Here is a 19,843-nt window from a genome sequence, read left to right on the forward strand (position 1 = left end):
AAAAGAGCTCTTCAGCACGTCCTGTTTCTATGGGTAGTGCTCTTAAAGGGTTAAAGACCTTGTGAAATCTGATTTTGAGTTCTTCTAGCTTTTTGTCCGTGTCTGTTAGCGTCATCTATATGCTAGTATTACTCCAAAAGGGGACTACATTTATATTTAATACGTTTAAAATGTCTTTTTCCTTCAGGAAAATTGTGTAATAGTGAAACAAGAAATAAGTTAAGTTGGTGAAGCATCCACAATTAAAGGGGATCCATTATGCCTCTTTTCACGAGATGTGATGTAAGTCTCTGGTGTCCCCACAGTGTGCCTGAGAAGTTTCAGCTCAAAATACCCCACAGATAATGTCTTAGAGCTTGTCAAATGTTCCCCTATTTGGGTGTGCAAAAATACAGTTTTTGTGTGTGTCCCTTTAAATGCAAATGAGCCGCTGATCCCGACCCCCTTTCCAGAAGAGGGTGGACTCTTCACAGCTTGTACCTCAGATATTTAACAAACTACAAAACTGGAGAATGTCACACAGCCAAAATGTCAGAAATTGTCAGTAGCGGTGTTCTGTCTCACATGTTCGAACCAGAGTCGGACACAGATGGAAAGACTGGAAGTTTCTGAATGGTTAGTGGATAAATTGACGTCTTTCTTGTGGAGTTAAGTTGATTCAACTTATGGACTAGCATGTACCGCAATGTTAGTCTAAAAATCTTTCAGAAACAAATGTTGTGCACACCCAGCGTTGAACTGACCCTTGTTTGTGATGCATTCCGCTGTAAAGTGATTTTCGCACATGGCTAACACTCTACGACTTCCTTCAGCACATTTCTTTCACAAATGATATTCAACCATAGTGTCCTCCGTGGCTCAGATGCAGAGAGTCTATGGAGACTGTGTTGGCACATCCAATAACAGAACATTTTGTTTTTTGCTGCAAACGTACATCTCCGGTTGCTACAGCGAGGAAACCGAAATGGTGGACTGCTATGGCTCATTCAGGGAGCGTGGCTCTATGCTAATAGGGCAGATCGTCATCAGTCATGGGCGGAGCTTCTCCCTAATCTTTCTTAATAGCAGGGGGAAATCACTCGTTTAGAGAAACTGTTTATGATTTATGAGGATTATAAAAACATGTGTTGCATTCTAACAATAATGCAAACGCACTTTCATGGCTGGTAGATTCTCACAAATCACTATATCCAATGTGGTAACGATCTCTGGAGCGTCTCGAATCCTTTTGAATAAATACTTGCTCTTGTTCTCTCCTCCCCTGGCATGCTCTCTTCCTCTCATTCGCAGTTTTCTCCCCTCCACCTGTTCACCTTTTGCAGATTGTCTCTCCCCCTCACCTCTGCATCAGTGTTCTCTCGCTCCCTCCCCGTTTTCTCATTTCACCTGCATCTTTATTCTTTTATTATCTTTTCCTTCTGCTCTCATGCCCTGCAATTCCTCCACCTCAGCTCCGATCTCTCTGTTCCACCTCTTTCACCTCGTTCTTTAGCTCCCTCCTGCTCTCTCTCTCTCTCTCTCTCTCTCTCTTTCTCTCTTTCTTTTCAGTCCCCCCCCCCCACATTATACATCCTCATTTCATTGGCAGCTGTTTTTATCGCTCTTTCTGGTTTCTCCACCTTTCATCACATTTTTCCGATCTCCTTCTTGCTCCTCTCAGCCGCCCGTTTAAAGCGCTTTTGCTTTGTTGGCCCCTCCATGTCCTAATGGCAGAATTTCAGGAAGAAATTTGGACCTTGTCGGGTCCAAATTTAAATGTTTTCCCACCTACCAGTTCACTTATTACTTTTTTATTTTATTTATTGGATTTATCTAGTAGATTTTTTTAATTGTGCACATATCTTACATCAGAAGCAGTCATATTATAATTTTTAACAATTCGGCTTAAGCCATGTAGCATCTTGCAGTTCCAAATAAAGTTACCAGCCAACTGGCAACTACATTTTATTTGGCACATTTTTACTCTCAGTCGGCATTTGGCACATGTCCATTTTGGATCCTCTAAATTAAAAAAAAAAGAAGATAATGCTAGAAGAATCTTAATGAGCCTTAAAACGGTCATTGTCTTTGCTAATTCTGTTCTGCAATCTCTCCTCCTCTTTCCCTCCTGGTTCATCGGTTTCTCCTCCTCCTCCTCCTCCTCCTCCTCCTCCTCCTCCTCCTCCTCCTCCTCCTCCTCCTCCTCCTCCTCCTCCTCCTCCTCATCATCATCATCCTCGGGTCAGGTGCTGGCAGCATAAATGTTGCCTGTCAATAATTTAATAAGAGAGGAGTGCCTGTCTCCCCCTCTTTCAAACAGTAATATCAATAATATATGGCTTACATTTAGAATAGGGTTGTACAGCCATCCCCCTGGTTTTGTGTGAAAAACAGCCGTGTGAATGCGTAAAATAAGTGGACGAATGCATGCACACTCAGGGGGAAAAAAATCAGTGCACAAGGGTTATGGGAAATAATTCATGTGGTGTGAGTGTAAAGAACGCATCTCTACGGTTTGCATGTGCTTGCGTGAGAGTGTGTTCGTGTGTGCAGCATGAGTACATATATGTGAGGGACATTCATCATGTACTTATAAAAGCAGGAGGGCTTTTTGTCTCCATTTCAGGTGCTCTCACTTGGGGATGAAGAAGAGGGCCCCTGCCGCACATGTGCACGGACAGACACACAAACACACATAGACAGACACGCATATGAACTCCATCTCCTGGGGAAAAAAGATGGGGCCGCGACTGCTGCTGCTGCCGTTTCGTAATCCTCGGGGAGGATGGCGAAACGCATGCCTATCTCACACATACACACTCAAAAACAGCCATAATCTAGTGCACCCCAGACGCTTCCAGTTGACATACCCATAACCTCTGAGTCTCATAACAAAACTCGCACTTTAGATTATTCACACACACAAATGCACTGCGGTAAAACAATTGCCGTGGAAACAAACATATATGCCAGTAACTGTTTATAGAAAATAAATATGAGATTTCTTTAAGTACTGTACGCATATGCTTGCGTGTTGATAATCCAGTGTCAATATAAGAAGAAAACCTGAGCTGAGCATTTCAAGGCAGCTCAGACACAAAGGCAATGCCATTGCCCAGGAAACCATCTTTTGACCAAAAGTGAAGTCAGTATTGCATGTCACTGCAGAAAAATGAATCTTAAATCTGCCTAAGATGGTTTGTTGGTCTCCTAACCTGGTCAGACTGGTCTGTTGGCTGGTTTTGAAAGGGGTTTTGTGTGCTTTTTAGCTGGGAGCAGAATGGCGACACACAAGCTTGGTCTGGTTAGGAGACAATCTTAAACCAGTTAATACGAGCAAAGATGTTTTCAATGTATCCTTCACAGATAAGGCAATATTATTATGCACTGAAGCAACTAAGTGAAAAAAAATCCAAGAAATGATTGTTCAATTGATTAACATTTGACTATTCTAGGCTATATTCGTGTGCACTATGAATTGTTTTTCTGTTTGTAATTATTTATTCATGGTATTGCTGTGTTAGCTCTGCAAAATGCTACTGTAAAACTCTTTAGAGTGCATTAGTGCCTTCTCGCTTTTTCAGAGGCTTTGGTTTTGGAAGAATTTTTCCCCCATTTATTTTTTTTCATAGAGATGTTTTGTTGAGTTATAAGCCATTAATCAAACCAACCAGCTCTGAGGTGAATCACAACATTACAAACATGAATTATGACAAAAGTACAAGACTGTGTACCCATGAAGCATTGCAAATTACATACCTGAATTAGAAAAAAACGATTGTTTTAGAGATGTTGATTCATAAGCATTCATATCATCATAAAACTCATAACAACATGTGACTGCTGATTCATTTTGCTGTTTATAGTGTTACGAAAGTAGTCACTTAAAAGGTTAGTTGACCTAAAAATGAAAATTCTGTCATTAAATACTTACCCTCATGTTGTTCTAAATCCATAAGACTTTGTTCAAGAGACACAATCCCAAGATTCCGCAAGAACCAATGAGGTTAATTCTCATGTTACGCAGCACGTTTGAGCTTCCTCAAGAACCAATGAGGTTCATTCTCATGTTACGCAGCACGTTTGAGCTTCTGCAAGAACCAATGAGGTTCATTCTCATGTTACGCAGCACGTTTGAGCTTCCTCAAGAACCAATGAGGTTCATTCTCATGTTACGCAGCACGTTTGAGCTTCCTCAAGAACCAATGAGGTTCATTCTTGTGTCAAACAGCATGTTTGAGCTTCCTCAAGAACCAATGAGGTTCATTCTTGTGTCAAACAGCATGTTTGAGCTTCCTCAAGAACCAATGAGGTTCATTCTTGTGTTAAGTAGCACATTTGAGCTTCCTCAAGAACCAATGAGGTTCATTCTTGTGTTTAACAGCACGTTTGAGCTTTCTCAATAACCAATGAGGTTCATTCTCATGTTACGCAGCACGTTTGAGCTTCCTCAAGAACCAATGAGGTTCATTCTTGTGTTAAACAGCACGTTTGAGCTTCAGCAAGAACCAATGCGGTTCATTCTCATGTTACGCAGCACGTTTGAGCTTCCTCAAGAACCAATGAGGTTCATTCTTGTGTCAAACAGCATGTTTGAGCTTCCTCAAGAACCAATGAGGTTCATTCTTGTGTCAAACAGCATGTTTGAGCTTCCTCAAGAACCAATGAGGTTCATTCTTGTGTTAAGCAGCACATTTGAGCTTCCTCAAGAACCAATGAGGTTCATTCTTGTGTTAAACAGCACGTTTGAGCTTCTGCAAGAACCAATGAGGTTCATCCTTGTGTTAAGCAGCACATTTGAGCTTCCTCAAGAACCAATGAGGTTCATTCTTGTGTTTAACAGCACGTTTTAGCTTTCTCAATAACCAATGAGGTTCATTCTTGTGTTATGCAGAATGTTTGAGCTTCCTGAAGAACCAATGAGGTTCATTCTTGTGTTATGCAGAATGTTTGAGCTTCCTGAAGAACCAGTGAGGTTCATTCTTGTGTTAAACCTAACGTTTGAGCTTCTGCAAGAACCAATGAGGTTCATTCTTGTGTTAAACCTCACGTTTGAGCTTTCTCAATAACCAATGAGGTTCATTCTTGTGTTAAACCTCATGTTTGAGCTTCTGTAAGAACCAATGAGGTTCATTCTTGTGTTTAACAGCACGTTTGAGCTTTCTCAATAACCAATGAGGTTGATTCTTGTGGTATGCAGAATGTTTGAGCTTCCTGAAGAACCAATGAGGTTCATTCTTGTGTTAAACCTCACGTTTGAGCTTCCTCACTAACCAATGAGGTTCATTCTCATATTAAGGAAGCATGTTTGAGCTTACGCGAGAACCAGTGAGGTTTATTTTTGTGCGTCAAGCGGGTTCAGTTAAGCCCCTTTTTGTCCGCTGATCAATATCTAAATGTGAATAAATTAAATCTGTTCAGCAATCAAATCTCTTCAGAAAATTTGGACTAAACCACTCAATTAATATGGATTAGTTTTACTTTTTGAAGCGTTAAAGTATCATTTGCATAGCTGTCAATCTAGGGACAGAAAGCGCTCTGATTTTATCAAAAGGATCTTCATTTTGTGTTCCGAAGATGAATGAAAGTCTTATGGGTTTGGAACAACATAAGTGTGAGTAAATGATAAGAGAATTTTTGGGTGAACTGTCCCTTTAAGAAGACAGTGGACGGCTAGACTGCTAACTAGGCTTTAGAACCAAGCTGAAGTGCAGGAAAACTGGATGAGCTGAGTTTTAAGGGAGGAGGAGATGAGAGTGGCCAAAAGAACTGCGTGCCACTTAGCCGCATGGAAGCCTAATGGCACACTTCCTGTTTTAGAGAGAAGGGCTATCTTAGCAGGCCGGGGATGAAAGGAGCAAAGCTAACAAAAGATAAAAGTATAGGAACTATAAAGTGAAATGAAAGTGAAGTGAAAGTGAAAAGAATAAAAAAAATTGAGTCGCAGGATAGAGATGCAGGTAGACAGGCATGAACAGAGGAACGATAGAGATGAAAGAGGGAGAAATATGGAGGGATGGATGAGAGGAAGACACAAGGTGACCTTGAGAAAGGGGACGGGAGGAGGGAAAATAAAGATGCAGGAGATGTGATCAAGAAGGAGAAAAGATCTGCTTGATGTCTGATAGGGAACAGGGTGAAGCGAACAGCTTTAGGCTGTGTGTGCTCACTCTGAGCTAGTGTTTTATGTCTGGATGAGGGTGTGTCCCCTGGCGTACACTTGACAGGGGGTGTGTGAGTGAGAGACACAGAAACAGAGTGGGTTTATAAAGGATAGAAGATTACTAGGTAGTGAGAGACAGCCAAGGGAGGGCGAGCCGGTGAGGGTATAAAGTGCCGTTAGATGGAATTTGTTTCACGATTTCACATTCAACAGAGTGAGAACTTCAGAGCTGAAAAGGATGGTCGAAATAAAGAGAAGGAAAAGTATCAGAGAGGGAGAAACGAGGAACGGAAATGTATAAAGAGAGGTGAGCCGGGCCACCTTTACATAATTCCTCTCTGTGGCCATTTTGCTCCAATCACACAATCAGCAGAGCTAATGGATTCAGTGAGCTGTAGGTGTGTGTGCGACGATCGACACACACACATTCAAGGTCTTCTTTATTATGGCATAGATACCATGGCCGTGCCTGCAGGGAAGGCCGAGGTCATTCGGTTCACGAGTGGGTACGCTCATGTTTTCACACCCGGATTATAACAAGCTCTACTCAGTACTTTCCCATCACGGCCTGCCTTCAAACTCCAACGCCTCCTTTTTTCACCTCGTGCCCTCTTCCCCTTTACTTTCACAGTGACCTTTTCCACCTCCGGGCCATTCAGAGATTAAAGATTATAAACCTTAGAACTGTTGGAAAATAACTTGCGTCACATATAGTATGGAGACAGTATAGGTCCCAATTATTGGGCATTTCCTTCCTAATATGAAACATTGGTAGGAGCCTTTTAAATCAATAAAATTTAATATTTTTAACTGCTCATTGGTGGCTCTATTTATGCAAGAGTACCGTTTATGGAAGTAAACACTATTTGGCCTTTAGCTTTTTATATATATATATATATATATATATATATTATTTTTTTTACAGTGCAAAAGTAAATGCATTTTAATGTGTTTAAATGCTATTTGATTGCATGCAATTATTTTAAATATGGAGGTGAACTGGAAAAAATTGTGTGTAAGGGAAGTTTAGAACCACACAGACACAGTTTTGATACTGATTTACTGGTTCTTTTTTGTTCACTGTAGTTCTGCTTTTTAGTTTCTGCTCATTGTCACAAATATAATTGATAAATATTCATGTTGTATTGATATGGCAGGTTTAGATTTGAATGTTGCATCACGCTATAAAAATATATATATAATATCACACTTTTTTTCAAAAATACACTCACCTAAAGGATTATTAGGAACACCATACTAATACTGTGTTTGACCCCCTTTCGCCTTCACAACATTACTACCTTAATTCTACGTGGCATTGATTCAACAAGGTGCTGAAAGCATTCTTTAGAAATGTTGGCCCATATTGATAGGATAGCATCTTGCAGTTGATAGAGATTTGTGGGATGCACATCCAGGGCACGAAGCTCCCGTTCCACCACATCCCAAAGATGCTTTATTGGGTTGAGATCTGGTGACTGTGGAGCCATTTTAGTACAGTGAACTTATTGTCATGTTCAAGAAACTAATTTGAAATGATTCGAGCTTTGTGACATGGTGCATTATCCTGCTGAAAGTAGCCGCAGAGGATGGGTACATGGTGATCATAAAGGGATGGACGTGGTCAGAAACAATGCTCAGGTAGGCCGTGGCATTTAAATGATGCTCAATCAACGCTAAGGCATTACACCACCACCACCAGCCTGCACAGTGGTAACAAGCCATGATGGGTCCATGTTCTCATTCTGTTTACGTCAAATTCTGACTCTACCATCTGAATGTCTCAACAGAAATCGAGACTCTTCAGACCAGGCAACATTCTGCTGACAGTCTTCAACTGTCCATTTTTGGTGAGCTCGTGCAAATTGTAGCCTCTTTTTCCTATTTGTAGTGGAGATGAGTGGTACCCGGTGGGGTCTTCTGCTGTTGTAGCCCATCCGCCTCAAGGTTGTATGTGTTGTGGCTTCACAAATGCTTTGCTGCATACCTCGGTTGTAACGAGTGGTTATTTCAGTCAAAGTTGCTCTTCTATCAGCTTGAATCAGTCGGTCCATTCTCCTCTGACCTCGAGCATCAACAAGGCATTTTCGCCCACAGGACTGCCGCATACTGGATGTTTTTCCTTCGTCACAACTTTCTTTAAAACCCTAGAAGTGGTTGTGTGTGAAAATCCCAGTAACTGAGCAGATTGTGAAATACTCAGACCGTCTTAGACGAGGAGATTGTCTTGACCAGGACCACACCCCAAATGCATTGAAGCAACTGCCATGTGATTGGTTGATTAGATAATTGCATTAATAAGAAATTGAACAGGTGTTCCTAATAATCCTTTAAGTAAGTGTATGTTGGTAAAAAACTTCTTTTGAACTTTCTATCCATCAAAAATTCCCCCCAAAATTGTATAACTGTTTTGATTAAAGAGATAGTTCATCCAAAAATGAAAATTCTGTCATCTTACCATCAGTTGTTCCAAGCCTGTATTAAGTTATTTCTTCTGCTGAACATAACAAATATATTTTGAAGAATATTGGTAAGCAATGGGTCCCCATTGACTTCCATAGTATAATATATATATATATATATATATATATATATATATATATATATATATATATATATATATATATATATATATATATATTAGGTGGCATACGTTTCTGATGGCGAGGTTTTAATTTTGGGGTGAACTATCCCTTTAATCAAAACAGTTTATACAATTTATTTAAATAATAATAATAATAATAATTATTTATTTAAAATAAAATAAAAATATTTTTTGACGGATAGAAAATTCAGAAAAACTGCATTGATGATAGGATTTTAATTTTTGGGTGAACTATCCCTTTAAATTGTAATAATAATATTGTTTTACTGTTTGTTTGTTTTTTTTTATTTTTATAAAGGTGGTGATCCTAAGATATTTTAAAAACATAAAAGATCTTACCCACCCCAAGTTATGAACAGTAGTTTAAGTTGTAGAGATGTATTTGCAGTGATCCATGATGTGTAAAGGCCGGTGTTAGGGGAGTTGTACTGGTCATTAATCATGTTTTTCAAAAGTACTTTGTGTAAAACTTTTTAATGAGGAGAAAATTACAGCGTGCCCCTTTAAAGAATGTCTTATTTACCGGAGTGATTATAATAACTGAGAGACTTCTTCCGAGATTCATACTCATAACGGTCACTCAGGCAGCGGGAAGAAACACATTCCTGTGAGATTCTGAAAGCGCGCGCTGCGTGCCCTCGTGTCGCACTCTCTCTGTGCTAATTATTTTCCAGTCGCTCTCCGTGGTCCAACGCCTCCGTTAGCGTATTTGAGGCTTTCGCACATACACGAGTGGAACGGGCTCAAGGGCTAACGAGTTCTAGAAATACTTCAGCTCACGATTGACCTTGGGGAAACCGCTCGACCCTCAGGAGTCGCCTGTCTCGCGGGCACGGAAGACTAGGCTGGGTGAGGCTGGCTGAAAGGAATGTAAGTTAGATAATGTGAAGATAGTTCATTACACAGCAGACTGAAGAGTCAAACCCGAATGGTATTTACTGTTTAGATGTAGTAAATTTCAGTGGTGTTGAGAGAGATATAAAGAGAGCTTTCTGGCCTGTATATTACAGTTTCTAATCCTGTTTATTTTGTTCTAACTACAATTAGGCCTATATGGCTTTTGCAATTTGTTTTTTGCATAAATATTTTGTGTTGCGAGTTGTTTAGCTGCATCGGAAGTATTGCACATTCACAGGAAATGTCTTACTTGATGAGAAATAAGGTTGATATCCCAAGTGTTCAGAAGTCATGCGATAACTTTGTGGGAGGGACTGATATGTGTAATGCATTTCATTAGTCACTGACAATCTTCCCCCTGCAGTGAGCCTTTAAACTCTGTGACTGGATTGAATCAGTGCACTTGAAGTGGATTAGTCTGATTCATGAATGAATCATTCACAACGATTTTTCTGAACTGAATCAATAGATTCATTGAAAAGATCAGAGTTAAAAACAGGGCTGGCGCAACACCCTGACTCTCCTGCCCCCTCAGTCAGATGAAAATGAATTTTAATGATGAAACAGAACAGACTGTTTAAAATCACATTGCCAAGTGCATAGGCTTTCTAGCATTAATATTAGGATAGCAACATTTTATTTAAAGGGAAAGGTTTAAATTATGTCATTTACTCGCCGTCATATTGTTCCAAACCTGTATGAGTTTCTTTCTTCTATGAACACAAAAGAAGGTATTTAAAGAATCAAACAGTAGATAGGCCGCTCCACAGAATGGGAAAAAATACAATGGAAGCTGTTTGGTTACTGACATTCTTTTAAATATCTTAATTTGTGTTCGGCAGAAGAAAGAAACTCCAATACAGGTTTGGAACGACGTGAGGGCAAGTAAATTATGACAGAATTTTACATTTTGGGTAAACTATCCCTTTTAAGGACCGTTTGTTTAAGTCACATTTTGATTAGGACATTTAACACAAACTTATTTTATACAAATTTTCTAAATATGTTGGCCTAGGACTAGGCCTTTTTATGGATATTATTCAATGCTCTGCCATCTGTATTTGCTCAGTAGCTTTTAGTCTAATAGCTGTAGTAGTGACAGGTTTGTTCACGGTCCGTAAAATACATTGATGGGCCACATGTGCTTTTCTAGCTGGGGGTCAACCCTTTTGTTACTTCAGAAGGCCTCTCTTCAGTGCTTAAATCAGTGTTAAATAAAGTTTTACACTTCGTTTTTATATATATATATATATATATATATATATATATATATATATATATATATATATATATATATATATATATATATATATAATGCTGTGTTTACTATAAATTATTTATCTGTGCACTTAATTAGTTTTTAACAATTAGTTTACCCTTGTAATCTTTAATCAAATACGATAACCATCCCTCCCCCTTTGAAACGACTTCTCTTCCTGTGCAATGGCGCGGGGGCGGGGCTATCTCTCTCTCTCTGTCTGCAGTATTGCAAACAAATAAAAATAGACAATTTTGTAATAACTGTAAAAATGATGAATGCCGGTTATTGTTATGAAAGTTAAGGTAAATATTACCAAATGTAGAAAAGAACTGTTACTATTCGGACACGTCGCGATGCTCACGAGGGAGAACTTCACCTGCCTCATCTCGGTCCCTCTCTTGGTTTGAGAAACACGGGGTGGAAAATTTAGCTTCTCGTTCTTATCGTCAGGCTCCTTAATAAAAAATGCTGCTTGGGAGGGTACCGGCGGTGAGTCCGGTGGAGAGTACATATGAATTAATGAATGAGGCATTTATATAGCGCTTTCATATGTACTTCTGTGCACCAAAAGCGCTTAACAAACATGACAGAGGTCTCTCCTCATCCACTACCAGTGTGCAGCATCCACAACGGCGCCAGTGCGCTCACCACACACCAGCGATAGGTAGAGCGGAGAGAGGGTTATAGAGCCAATTCAGTGGATGGGGATTATAGGAGGCCATGATTGGTAAGGGCCAATGGAGGGAATTTGACCGGGACACTGGGGTTACAGCCCTGCTCTTTACAAGAAGTGCCATGGGATTTTAATGATCACAGCGAGTCAGGACCTCGGTTTAACGTCTCATCCGAAGGACGGTGCTTGTTACAGGACAGTGTCCCCATCATTACACTGGGGTGTTAGGACCCACACAGACCGACCACAGGGTGAGCGCCCCCTGCTGGCCTCACTAACACCTCTTCCAGCAGCAGCCTAGTTTCCCCAGGAGGTCTCCCATCCAGGTAATGACCAGGCTCATCCCTGCTTAGCTTCAGTGGGAAATCTTGGGCTAGAGGGTGATATGGCTGCTGGGTCGTAATCCCCCACAACTGAGTGCAAACTGGCATTCAAATCTGCCTCGATTTGCCAGCAATGCCCAACTTCCAACGATCCAATCAATTACAGAATGACGAAATCAAGCCACGCCCTACATTTTTCACTCAGCTATACGTCACAATAAGGAGAAAAGGACGGTCTCAAAGTCCGTTTCACGCCGACTTTAAGAAGGACGATTTGTTACAAAGATTTTTTTAAAGCTATCGTATGGCTTCAGAAGACTTGTAATATAATTCACAGGTCATATGGACACTTTAATGATTCTTTTTGCTTTTTGAATTTTAAAAGCTTCAGTCCTCATCAATTACACAGTTGTGTTTTTTAGATTTAAGATCGATCAAATCCTCCACAGAGGAAAGAAGTTTGTACGGAATGGCTTGAAGGCGAGTAAATAGTGACAGAAAGACAGAATTTTAATTACTGGGGGAACTAATCCTTTAAAGTTACAGCTAAATATATATCTAGAATTAAACATTTATGCTAGTTAGTGAGCAAATGGGTAATGCCCCAGGGCAGAGTCATCCCTGCGGTGCATATATATGAATATATTAATGACTCTGAGGTGAATATCGCACGTTATTTAACATAAGCACCGATGAGCTTTGCATTGAGTTCATAAAGCAAGCTTATGTGCTCTTGGTAAATTGCTTCTGCCCCTTAAATGTGTTTGTGTTTTATTGAAGAGCCTGTTGCAGGCCTACTCTGGTTCGTTTGTCATCCTTAAGTAAAGCGTATCAGCAGTCCACAGACACCCTGACTGTTTCAGAGGTATTAAAACCAGTGCAAATAGTAGATCAGTAGTACAGGAATATGAACAGAAACACTTGAACACAAAGGGAGGGGGTAAAGCATGCTGGGTATGAATGCAAATGAGACGGATATTTGATCCATGTTGGTTCTTTACTTTATTGTTCTCATTTTTTCCTTCTTTTTGAACCCATGGCGTTCTTTCATTGACCCTATGAAAAACGAATGACTAAAACATCGTACAACTACATTCCACCCGATGACTCATTTGTTGATGTGTACTGAGGAAGAGAGGGAAATAGAGTTATGAGCCAAAGATAGAAGGAAACAAAAGAGGAGCCGAGCCGAGCGAGAGAGAGAGAGAGGTAAAGAGAGCGAGGTGAGTGAATAAATGCTTTGTGTTTCTGTTTCTTATACCGCGGAGCTGGTCTGACAGGCCATTGTGTAGCTTCAGGGGGAATGCTGCTACATTGAGTCACACGCAGCTCCTCGTATAATGAAAACACACACTTCCTGACATTAGAGCCCTGGATACGGACATGCACTGAGCACACTTTGTTACGTGCATGCGTTCGCATACCTCTATCCTTTATTGAATGACATGTTAATTGGAACTTAAATGTAAATACCCAGAGCAAATACATTAGTCAAAGATTATTTGCCAAACACATAAAGACACTGCTGCAGCAGAAATTGTTTAAAGTGAAACGAGACTGGAAGGTTTAGATGGAAATTAAAGTATTTAAAAATAGAAGTACTTAAAAAAACGAAGAGGGAAATGACTTATCTGACAGAAGATATTACTCAATATGGTCTTATACCAAGATTGCATATACAACTTTAAAATGTCTGTATATAGAAACTATATCCAGAAACTAAGCGCTTTGACGTGATGACTAACAGCAGACAAATGGCTATCCACCTGTCACTCAAAGTGGCCACGCCCTTAATTATGCAGAACTTTAAGGTTTTATATAATGTAAATGAATGAGTTATAAATATTATAAATATTTTTTGTAATATTTATAAAAAAATATGGACGACTCGACATCATCCGTTTCCGCTTGCCAGATTTGAAGCTTTCAGGCGGCCTGCACGGCGCTGACATCTTGGGACCGAGTCTGTGCAGTAGCGATTTCGGGACCGGAGTTGCACAGTAGAGAGCAGGAAGTACAGTCGCGATATCAAAAGCCCGCCCACACTCTCACAGATGCAGAACAATTCATTATGTTGTGTGAAATATACAGTTATGGAAATATAGAAATTAAAGCTAAAGCTCCAATCTGCTCCCACAAATTCTTAAAAATGTCTGTTAGTGCCTCAGTGACAACTTCACCCCCCCCCCTGTTTTTAAAGCATCAGATAACTAACTAAAACTAAACTTATTTTAAAAACGAACACTTGAAATGAAATCATCGTGATGATAACTGCCTTCAATGATATAAACTAACTTTGGCGAAAAAATATTTGAAGTGTAATTTTATTGTTCAGTTTGCCTCGCGTCCATTAGAAAACACAGAGGGGCGGCTATACTGGGACCAGACACCGGGGGGCGATCGAGGCGCGAAAGCTTCAGTATCTGAGAGGGATACTGGGCTTGGTATAGACAAAAACCACAATTTTTGGCTGTAAACATGTAAACATATATATATTCTTCTTTTTTTTTCTTTTTTTTTGTGATGCCATGAATAATTTTGGTCTACCCAAAGAAACTTTCAGTCAACACTCAACGGTTCTTAAAATAATTATTTTAATCATTAATTAATTTTTGTTGAATGGAAAGTTTCCATAAATGTTAAAGGTTTTTCACAGGAACCATACACTGTAAAATGTATGTTAAGCATTTAACCTTTTTTATTAAGATATACAAGATTCAACTAATTTAAGTTTACATTACTTATACAGCCGAGTTAATGGTACTTCAAAATTGAACAGCAACTGTAGATGTATTTTAAAATGTAATTTATTCCTGTGATGCAAAGCTGAATTTTTTAGCTTCATTACTCCAGTCTTCAGTGTCACATGATCCTTCAGAAATCATTCTGATTTGCTGCTCTAGAAACGTTTCTTATTATTAGCAGTTTTTCTTTGACAATGTTAGCATTTATTTGAAAAATGCATTTTTAGCAATATAAATGTGCAATGCATCGTCATTCTATGCACTATTTTCTAAAACATACTCTACAAAAGTCTATGAGTGCAACTTTTAGTCGTGCGAGTTCTGCAGATGTGGCACTGCATTGCGTTCTCAGCCTTGCCACAAGGGGTGCGACATAGTGGACATAAATACTGCTTTATGGCTGTTTTTCTGAATGGTTGATGGTTAAGTTTGTATCTGGTTTAATAAGCATTATCACATTATTGTGAAAGATGTAAACATCATTAGAATGCTTAATGGCTGTGTAAAGGAGTTGCCTTCAAGTGTCATTAACATGTCATTGTAATAACTAACTTAAAGCTGTTCAGCAAGATTTTCTTCAAACCGTTGCACTGCCATGGCAGTATTTTACTTGACTTGGCATGTTACATTGCAATATAAATTGTGTTTTGACACAATCATGCATGAAAACAAGCTTAAGGCATTACGCCTAAGGGTTTTTAATACACACACATTACAGTCGGTGTTAGGTAACAGATCTGATTTATAGGAGGTTTGCGAACTGGAGGTCAAGTCGATTTAATGCCTTTGAGGAACATAAACCGAGTTGGATCTTTTCAGTGTGGTGAAGGGGTGTGGGATGAGAGGAGACTGTGCGTTTCTATAATAGAATCAAGCTCTGTTTATGTATCATTCTGTGTGGCCACGGCCCTGTACTTGATGGATTTCATCCTTTCTGCAGTGCATGGGATTCGTGGTCTGTCTGTAGTGTTTGAGTGTGCTTGTGTTTCTTTTGGTTGTCAGATGCAGCTGCTTTGTGAATGTGTGTGTGTTTGTGAGCATTGAGGCATTCCTTATTCCATCAGTATATATATGAAGCAGCTCTCATGCTGTCGGCTGGCCTTTGACTCCTAGAGCTCTGAGCTGGACGTCTCTCGCTTCTGTCTCCACAGGAGCTCGCTGGAGTCCGCGGACTACCCGAGTCAAAACACGGGTTGTTTATTTTAACCGGCCTTTGTATACGGCAGGGTGAGAGAATGTGAAAGCAGAGAGAAAGCTACTGAGTTTTGAAAACCTTGAACTTTGCAATCTTCCATAAGTGAATGCTGTGCAGACACAAAGATCCCCGTCTGGGATCATGGCCCACTGGGTCAAAATGTTCAAAAGCAGAAGGAAAGTGCTTTGAAAGTGCTATGATTGTCACTGAAATACAGAATCAGTTTACCATCCGTGTGAGGTAGACAGTAGAACATCTGATATCGGGTTACAGAATCACAGGTTTGTTTTTGTAGCACTGATAAATGTGAAGTTGTCATTTTCTTCTATAGGCTTTAACCTCCTATTATAAAGTTTTGATCATTTCATTGTTATGTTCAAGGACATAATAGTTTTAAAAGCATCATAAATGTTATTTTAATGGTGATTTTATAATTGTTTACGCGCTTAATTACTTACAAGTCAAGTGTGTAATGCAATTTTCAGTTTGCAGAATCCATCTGTTATTTGCTGAGAGATGTGTTAGTCGGTGATGCTGAGAATGTTAAGACTAATTATATTGCACACAAGCAAAAAACAATTACAATTCTGTTCATAATAATATGAGGCCTTTGAACATATAATTAAAATCTAAATTGTTTTCTCCCCCCAAAAATTTGAGATTGCTATGGGTGTATAGAGTAAAAAGCTATCCTAGAGCAAACAACCTTTACTTGAATTACTCGTTCCCTGCCATTGACGGAATTTTACGTCATTTCTGACACACCGCATTTCCGCTATTGACAGAATTTTCTGTTACACAATACTGCTGTGTTTCTGTTACACAACCCTATCACCATTGATACAGTTTTCCAGCAATCCATGTTTTTTTAGTGTTTATATGGTAGGGTGCGCTATTATGCAACTTCTAAAAGAGAGTACAGAATCTCCAGATCAAAACACAGGCGAAGAAGAAGCAGAAACTAGTGAACAACCATGTAAGCTTACGCAATCATTTAACATTAAACGCCATATAAATCAAAAAAGCTTTACATTACAGAATGAAATGTCGACCAGGAAGAAGAATAGGACTGTGAAGCGTTGGGGGTGTTGAAGGACTTCATCTTCTTCATGTTTTGATAATCATTCTAAATACGATCCAGGTGTAGTCTTTGGCAAAAATGTGATTTTTCTTTGCCTTTTGTTCAAAACAAAGAACCTAGACCAGAGAGCACCTTCACTTTACACTTTTCCCTAGAATACGCTCTCTTCTATTGGCCTTTTTTTAAAATCAAAATGTTGCTTTTTTATGAAACATACCCACATTCAAGTGCTGTTAAAAAAAAGAATGCATGAAGCTAGAATAAAATAGTTTTTTTTTTAACAGCAGAGGCTCTGTTCTTTCTTTTGATATACTGCATTTTCTGGCTAACAATTTTTCTTTAAAAAAAAAAAATGCTGGCAGTGAAAGATGAATATACTCTAAAAAATAAAGGTCAATGGTTCCATGAACTTTTACCTACTATGGAATTTTCCATAGCACAAAAGGTTCTTTATTGTGGATAAAAGTTCTTCAGATTATTAAAATAACCTTTTTTTGTCTTAGTGTGAAGAAAATTTTAAAATCAGTTGACTTGCAGTTTTTTTCAGGGAACCAAAAATGAATCATCTTTGCCATTGCTGCCAAGATCTCCTTTTGGCACGTTTATTTGCGTACATGTTCCTGGTGTTATTATGATTTATTCATAAGTGCACATTATTCTAAAGAAATTATCCAATCAGTTATTGATGGATGAAAGCAAGCGCATCCCTACTTTTTGTTTATTTAAAAATGTTTAAACTTGTGAATATGTTGCATGATAGAAATAAAAAGCTGTAAACGTTTCAAATTGATTTTAAATAATTTTTCTCATCCCGATGCATTTGTTCAAACAAGCTCTGATCCATATCCGTGATCGTGTAGATTGATGCTACGATGATGAGAAAGCTCAAGTTTTTTTTCTTTAATTATGGGCAATCAAAGCGGGATAAGTCTCATGCTGAGACAGTCTGCACATTCAGTCGATGGAAATGAAGCCACTGAGCTCTAATCAGTCTGAGACGGCACTTTTTCTCAGAGGAAGCTCAGGCCCAGGATTACAACCATCACTTTGGCGTGTTTCATATTAGCCTGATGTCTGGGTTTCATTTTTGAAATGTAATGAATGGCTATGATACTGGAACGTTCTAATGTTTCGCTCTTTCCTCTTTTGCAGCGGTCTGGAGTCAGCGTGTTCGAGTAGAATATGAGGTCACTTCATATCCAAATGGGTCTGTCAATCTGCGCTGTGAGTTCACCAACAGCGGAACCACCAAACTCACACAGGTGAGACAGGATTAGTTTGATAAGTTCAAAGTCAAAAATAAAGTATTTGATGCCGTCACCATATATACTTTGGGTGAAGGTAAATTGGGATACTTTTTGCCATTGAGATGACTTAATTAATTTTGTCTTCCAAATGATCCTGTTGGGGTTCCTGTTTTTCAACAAAAAGTTCTACTGTTGGGTTTTCATGTTTTATGGTGACTTTCCATTTCATGTTTTATGCTGACTTTAAAGATTTGTACGCTGTGCAAACTATCATCACGCAAACCGAAACACAACCCTTACTGAAAAAAAAATTCTGCATTTTTACATTTAAAAAAAAAAAAATCTGTATGATTTAAATCATACAGATGATGTCCCAACAAGTACAAAACAATTCTGGTATTAATATCTAATTATGTCTTGAGACATTTAATCCTCGCAGTGTAGGGAATACTGTGAACACACACACACACACACACACACACAAAATACACAGTACGATTCTCTTTAATAAAATTGATTTGTGCATTATATTGATTAGAAGTGACAGTAAAGATTTTATTTTAAAATAAAAGCTGTTCTTTCCAACTTTTGTTTATCAAAGAATCCTGAGAAATGTATCATAGTTTCCACAAAAATATGAAGGAGCACAACTGTTTTCAACATTGATAATAATAAGGAATCTTTCTTGAGCAGCATATCAGAATATTTGAATGATTTCTGAAGGATCATGTGACTGAACGACTGGAGTAATGATGCTGAAAATGCAGCTTTGCATCAGAAATCATTTAAAATAATTAAATAGAAAACAGTTGTTTTAAATCATTACTATTATTGCTTCACTGATTTAAAAAAATGATCAAATAAAGATAGACAAGATTAGTTTGATTGGTTTCAAGGGTCAAAAATTAGGCATTTGATGCCCTCGCCATATATACAGGGGAAATGGGGGTAAATTGGGATACTTTTTGCCAATGAGATAACAATTTTATTTTGTTTTTTTCAAAATGATCCTGAATTATCATGTTTTAATAAAATACACACACAAATACACACGCACGCACACACACACACACACACACACACACATTGATGGTGAGCTGCTGTAGCTCAAATTGCTCAAGTTAATGCTGGTTCTGATAGAAAGGTGTCAGAACACACAGTGCATCACAGTTTGTTGTGTATGGGGCTGCATAGCCGCAGACCAGTCAGGGTGCCCATGATGACCCCTGTCCACTGCTGAATGCACCAACAGTGGGCATGTGAGCATCAGAACTGGACCACGGTGCAATGGAAGGTGGCCTGGTCTGATGAATCACGTTTTCTTTTACATCACGTGGATGGCCGGTGTGTGTGCGTCACTTACCTGGGGAACACATGGCCCCAGGATGCACAATGGGAAGAAGACAAACCGGCGGAGGCAGTGTGATGCTTTGGGCAATGTTCTGCTGGGAAACCTTGAGTCCTGCCATCCATGTGGATGTTACTTTGACACGTACCACCTACCTAAGCATTGTTGCAGAACATGTAACCCTTTCATGGAACTGGTATCCCTGGTGGCTGTGGCCTCTTTCAGCAGAATAATGCGCCCTGCCACAAAGCAAAAATGGTTTTAGGAGCACAACGAGTTTGAGGTGTTGACTTGGCCTCCAAATTCCCCAGATCTCAATCCAATCGA

The 19,843-nt window shown here is 39.1% G+C and overlaps 1 protein-coding gene across 3 annotated transcripts in view; it reads left to right on the plus strand.

The window, feature by feature from the left end:
- Positions 1-19,843, plus strand: part of pvrl2l (PVR cell adhesion molecule related 2 like) — a 197,728-nt gene that overhangs the window by 62,397 nt on the left and 115,488 nt on the right. For 2 of the 3 annotated variants that reach the window (XM_067426582.1, XM_067426583.1), the window contains exon 2: positions 18,074-18,183. In XM_067426582.1, coding sequence (XP_067282683.1) covers positions 18,074-18,183 — 110 coding nt within the window. Of the gene's footprint in view, positions 1-9,343; positions 9,597-18,073; positions 18,184-19,843 lie in introns of those variants that run through there. The other variant, XM_067426585.1, reaches the window with a different exon arrangement.

Source organism: Pseudorasbora parva, chromosome 19, assembly GCF_024679245.1.
Source record: "Pseudorasbora parva isolate DD20220531a chromosome 19, ASM2467924v1, whole genome shotgun sequence".
Taxonomy (NCBI): domain Eukaryota; kingdom Metazoa; phylum Chordata; class Actinopteri; order Cypriniformes; family Gobionidae; genus Pseudorasbora; species Pseudorasbora parva.